Here is a 6,080-nt window from a genome sequence, read left to right on the forward strand (position 1 = left end):
TCAATCCCTCGTCTGGGGATCAGAATGGGTCTTGAGTGTCACGCTCAGTGACATCTGTGTAGGCTACACATCATCTACATTGCGAGGGAGTGATAGGCGCGATACAAAACACTCATTGGACACCAAGCGACCAATCAGTGTCAGAGAAACGGGCTCGAAAGTGGAACTACTGCGCCGGGATCTCAGAGTTGGGAGAACGAAGGTTGGCACTTGAAGAAGAGGACGGACCACTTAAACAGACACTGATAGCGCGGCACAACCCTCTCGTTCCTCTCTCCCTGTTCCCTCTCGCTCTCGTCTTTTCGCTCATATCGTCGTTTCTATAACGAACACTGAACCGAGGTAAAAAGAAAAAACAAAACAAGCTCAGGGATGTATACGGCTGGGCTGAATCCGTTTTACGCATCTAATTTTAGTCTATGGTCCGCTTATTGTGCGGGCGGGTTCGCCCTGGATACGATGAAGAAGCCCTCGTTTTGCATCGCAGACATCTTGCAGGCCGGGCAGGACCCGGAGGGCATCCCGGGGTCCTCGGCCCTCATGGTGCACATGGGACACCGCGCGGCACAGCAGCAGCAGCAGCAGTCCGGCGCCTCGCCGCTGCGCCCCTCTCCCGTGGCGCCCGACTCGTCCATGTTTGGCGCGCGGGTCAACGCGGCGTCGCAGTACCACAGACACGGACTACAGTTGACCTCCGTCTCGAGGACCTTTAACCACCATCACGCCCCGCCGCCCTCGAGCAAAGACCTCAAATTTGGAATTGATCGGATATTGTCGACGGACTTTGACTCAAAACACAAAGAGCCCACGTCGTTAAGAGGTGAGCATTCTTCATTTTGTTTTTTAAATCGCCTTAAAGATGTATCACGGTGTCACTCTTAAGGTTCACATGTTGTGAACTTTAATACAGGCAACCACATTTGTTTCAAGTAATTTCAATTTTGTGTTTGTCATCATTGCAATTGTTAGTAAATGTTACACCCTACATCAACATTATCATTTAATTACAACAGAACAGTCCAGTAGTTCGTTTAAACGCCAAATGTAGAGTCACTAGTGTTGGACCAGTGTGGTGGGTCAGATGTCCACATGCAGAACAGAACTATAGCACAACATCCCCTTCTCAAGTCCCCCCAGCACAGGCTTATATGTCATCTCCAGAATATCTCCGTTTTCTTCTGCTCACTATAGTCTATCCCTGGCTCTGAAACAGATCTGACATCTATTGTTAGCTCAAACCGTCAGTCAGGGATCCACCACGTCTCCGTTCAGCCTGCGCCGGGCCAGTACTTCTCGTCCCTAGACCCCGGGATGAACGACGCGTCCTCCATGATGAGTTCACTAGGCGGCAGGCAATCAGGCAACCCGCATCAGTTTCAGGACACCTTCCCAGGTAGCCGCCCGCACACATATAGGATTAACACACACAAACACATACATACTCTCTCTCACACACACACACACACACACACACACACCCCGCCTCTCATACACACACGAACTCACACTCAACAACACACACTAACGTGGGAATCGAGTTCACATTGTGCATATTTTTGTCACTCATCTCTTTGATTTTTAACCACTCCACTGTTCCTTTTTGCAGGTCCATATGCGGTCCTCACGAAAGACACGATGCCCCAGACGTACAAGCGGAAACGCTCGTGGTCAAGGGCGGTGTTCTCGAACTTGCAGCGAAAGGGACTGGAGAAGAGGTTTGAGATACAGAAGTACGTCACCAAGCCGGACAGGAAGCAACTGGCCGCGATGCTGGGCCTGACAGACGCACAGGTTGGTCTAATAGTACGCGTGTGGTTAAAAAAAACAATCTAATGCTCAATGATTTACAAATATCGTGCTCACTTCGTGCTCACTTCAACCACTTTAATGCTCATGTCATTATTATACTTTAGTTATAAATAGTTATAAATATATTTTCAAATATAAAAAAGGTTTTGTGGCGTTGTCCGGAATGGTCTTTTGGATAAACATAGGCCCCCAGCTTGCGCAATCAAGGCCTTCCCGTCAGGTCATCTACTGAGGGTATGAAGGGCTCAAGCTTCGACTAATATATTGAGCATCGACTTTAATATAGATAAATATAATAATATATTTGGTCAGGCTACATGTGAGCAGTGGACATCAAATAAGTAGGCCTAAATGGAAGAAAATAATAAAGGATTATAACGGAGAATAGTTAATACAAAACGAAAAGAGGCTTTGTCTCAGCTCCATAATAATAATACATTAATACGATGATTATACATTGATGGATCAACGTGTCTTTGCGGTTCCCGCCAACAGGTCAAGGTGTGGTTCCAGAACCGACGCATGAAGTGGAGGCACTCCAAAGAGGCCCAGGCGCAGAAGGACAAGGAGAAGGAGCAGACAGACAAGTCGCCCGCGGAGGAGGCCGAGACCAAAGAGCCCGAGGAGTCCGAGTGCGACAGCGAGGCGAGCGAGTCCGAGTTCGAGGAAGGGGATAAGAGCGACGTGGACATTTGTGAGCACAACCAAACGAGCGTGATTACCGCCGGCAGCGGGCCCGTGATCAGCGCCGGCAACGGGACCGTGATCAGCCCCTGCAGCGGGCCCGTGAGTACCGTGGAGATGGCGCCGGTGGGGGCCGCTGCTGCAGAGACAGGGGCGACACAGATGTTAATATGAAGGAACTATGTCGTAATGAGTGTTTGCTTTGTGGACATTCTCTTGTGTACATTTGTATAGGCACATTTTTGATGGACAATTAGAATTGTTTCGAGACTCATCTGGGGAGAACCGCCGTAAAACCAGGTTTTTTTTTTTATTTCAATGATATTTTCTCTATGATCCTTGACGTGCATGATTGTTTTTCCTTTTTTGAGGGGAAAATAGGCCGGTTGTGAATTTTGTTCGTTTGGAAAACACTTGTTTCACCTTCTTAAATGTCAGAACATCACGAGTGTTCATGCATAGTGTCTCGACTTGTGTAAGGCCTGCATATATTTTGGTAATAATTTGCACTGAAATAATGTAAATAAAATATTTCTTACTTTAAATTTGAAAGACATCTTATTTATTTCTGAATGACAACAAATTATTATTTTGCAATTCATTTAAGGCCTAATTAATTCAATATTCGTCAGTGGTGGTAGTAATGTTTCTTCGGTCTCGTGTTTTATTTAAAGGTTTTGGCTTGAAGATCTTTAGGTTATTTATGTTCGTTTCTGGCTCTAACAAATTGCACGCCTATCCAATACTTTTGGGTTATTAACCATGTAGATCTATTGTTTTTTTTAGAACATTGGCAATGGCTGATGCAGAATTTTTTTTTTTACTGATAAAATGACTCGTCGTCTCTTAAGGCTTTTTGCCTAAATAAAAGATCAGCCTAATCCCTATCCTGCTACAGATCTAGGCCTATTTTAATGCAACAATTCTATATTTCATTTTATTTTATGTGAGCCTAAATTAAGTCAAAGTTAAAACATTATTGCAAAAAAGGCTATCTTGTTTAATGTGACCTAAATCAAGACAATACATTTGTGTCATAGGCTTACCCTGTACATGTGTCTGGGCTAGAGCAGAACTAGACTCACTCATGGCTCATACAAAAAAAATGCATGAGAGCCACTTCCTCCTTATGACTAAATAATCAGTTCTTCATCTTATCTCTTCCTTTTGCTGGCGAAATTCATTTTATCTGCGTATTTTAGGCCAACTTGCAAACGTGTGATATTTTGCAAACTGGCGCAGCAGAGGGGTCATCCTACACGTAGTCTGTATACATTAACCATCCCGAGAAGACGCGGATTTATGGCCTGTATTTACAAGGTTTCATGCAATGCAGGGCTATGTAAAAACATGTCTCCGTTTTAAAACGCCTGCGTAAATGTATTATTGGTTTGATCATATATTTTCTAACCGTCCCTACGCTAATAGGATATTCGCCTGCATTCATTGTTAAATCGATGCATCTGTTTTTTTATCCTATAGCCTAACCTATCTGTCATAATAATTCAAAAGTCACTATCATCAGTAACTTCAATTTTCCTGATACGATGGAATGAAATAAATAATTCCATCATAATAACTATAATTTATTATTAAATGAATAATAAAAAATAATTAAATTAAACAGGGATTTTTGATCACGACGTCATAAATTGATCAGCGGAATTATCGTTAAATCGACTACGGTTCACAGACTGCATGTAGGCGTACAGACTACAGGTAGTCTTACAGACTGCAGATAAACTCACAGAATATAGGTACCTACATACTAAAGGTAGGCTCACAGACTAGGCTCACAGACTACAGGTTTACAGACTACAGGTAGGCTCACAGACTACAGGTAGGCTCACAAATTACAGGTAGGCTCACAGAATATAGGTACTTGCATACTAAAGGTAGGCTCACAGACTAGGCTCACAGACTACAGGTTTACAGACTACAGGCAGGCTTACAGACTACAGGTGGTCTTACTGAAATAAAACACTTTAAATTTAGCTTAAAATGATATCATGGTCGATTGTTGAATTGAGGCCTTTTATAAGTACCAGCCTGAGCTAAACCTTTCGTCATCATTATTCTTACATTATCAAGTATTATAATGCAATGTGTAAAGACGTGAATACACATGGGGTTTTAATCAGTTTAAATTGAGAAATGTTTAAAAACAATAAAGGATAACCCAGTATTCCGTCCTATTTGCCCACAATCCTTATTTATGGTAGATATAAATGATTTAAAATATTTATACACATATTTCCCTCAAAAGGGTTGCTGATTTTTCCTGGATGAAACATTCTCAGACAATGATGTCTGAGAACTGTGCTCATTTCAGTTTTGAATGTCTCGCTGAGCCTATGACCTTTTATAGGGTTCCTGTTTTAGTGAGTCGTCAGCAGTGGTGCAACCCAACAGGCCCACACAGATCTCTGCGCTTCCACATCATGTTAGAGGGCACCAACCTGTGTGACCCCAGGACCCCTGCAGACCACCAGAAGCCCTCTCCCCCATTCCCCCTATACTCTCCCTCTCCCTCCCGGAAAGAGGAGCGACCCCCTTCCGGATTAATCCCCACATCTTGAATTTCACTCCCACTGCTACACAGCACTACTTGTCGGGGTCTTCAGCTGATTGAAAGATCTGCGTGTACACGGGGAGCCCCCCAAGCCAGAGCAAAGCCTGAGCGTGGGCCGCTGAATGGGACGGCCCCCTGACGCGTCGGGCCCCTCGGGCCCCTGCTCTCACGGTCCTCCTTCTGGGGCCAAATCCAGCACCTAAATGAAATGTGGCCTGTCGTGGGGAGGTGTGAGTGGGGGGGGGGGGGCGGGAGGTGTGGGTGTGGGTGTGGGAGGGTTATGATAGCCAGATTCCAGTGGAATAAACCAAAAGTGCCGGACACTCTATCAACCAAATATAACTGTTAAGGCTGCGCCATTTAAAACGTCTGGGCTGGGTCGCGTCTCGAATGATCCCCGCAAAGCTGTAAATTACGTGAGTATTTGCAAATGTAAAATAACAATAACAATCCCAAACGCTTAACATAATACCGAGAGGCCTTGATTTGTGAACTGTCCGCGGGACTTTTATGAGCAGGACAGGAGAAAGTCCATCTGGCCTGTATTTAACGTCAGCCTCCTCGCCTCCGTTAAAAGCTATGCGTCCTGTATACGTCCCTCTCTTGGCAAGCCCCGCCGCACGCTGACCCATAAAACAAACCCGCCCCGAAGAGTTCTCGCCGTCCGTATTTAAAAACGCTTTGAAAAAGTAACTGTGCTAAACAAATGATGTCTGTGGAGGTAGTAGAGAGGTGGTGGTGGTGGTGATGGTGGTGCCGGGGGTGATCACACACACACACCCACACACACACACACCCACACACACACACACACACACACACACACACACACACACACACACACACACACACACACACACACACACACACTAACACACACACACACACACACACACACACACACACACACACACACACACACACACACACACACACACACACACACACACACCCTGGGTGAGGGATTAGCAGGGCTAAAAGCTGTGACGGCTCACCGGGCCCTGAGACATTATCT

At 45.2% G+C, this 6,080-nt stretch overlaps 1 protein-coding gene across 2 annotated transcripts; it reads left to right on the plus strand.

Moving 5' to 3' along the window:
- On the plus strand, window positions 1–3,918 carry hlx1 (H2.0-like homeo box 1 (Drosophila)). Of its 2 annotated transcripts, XM_056580979.1 has the most exons (4): window positions 1–820; window positions 1,214–1,393; window positions 1,607–1,791; window positions 2,305–3,916. In XM_056580979.1, the coding sequence occupies exons 1-4, from the start codon at window positions 373–375 to the stop codon at window positions 2,665–2,667; spliced, it is 1,176 nt and encodes a 391-aa protein (XP_056436954.1). In that variant the 5' UTR covers window positions 1–372; the 3' UTR covers window positions 2,668–3,916. The 2 variants fall into 2 exon arrangements, with proteins under 2 accessions (XP_056436954.1, XP_056436956.1); XM_056580981.1 differs by lacking the exon at window positions 1,214–1,393 and having other exon boundaries at window positions 2,305–3,918.
- Window positions 3,919–6,080: the final 2,162 nt, after the last annotated feature.

The sequence above is a fragment of the Gadus chalcogrammus genome, chromosome 21, assembly GCF_026213295.1.
Source record: "Gadus chalcogrammus isolate NIFS_2021 chromosome 21, NIFS_Gcha_1.0, whole genome shotgun sequence".
Classification (NCBI taxonomy): Eukaryota; Metazoa; Chordata; class Actinopteri; order Gadiformes; family Gadidae; genus Gadus; species Gadus chalcogrammus.

Bases quoted from the DNA above. Each gene is read 5' to 3' on its own strand.
- hlx1 (XM_056580979.1), top strand. From the start codon at position 373: ATGTATACGGCTGGGCTGAATCCGTTTTACGCATCTAATTTTAGTCTA. The intron at 1,394-1,606 runs GTAGCCGCCCGC...TCCTTTTTGCAG, and splicing joins GTTTCAGGACACCTTCCCAG to GTCCATATGCGGTCCTCACG. The intron at 1,792-2,304 runs GTTGGTCTAATA...TCCCGCCAACAG, and splicing joins TGGGCCTGACAGACGCACAG to GTCAAGGTGTGGTTCCAGAA.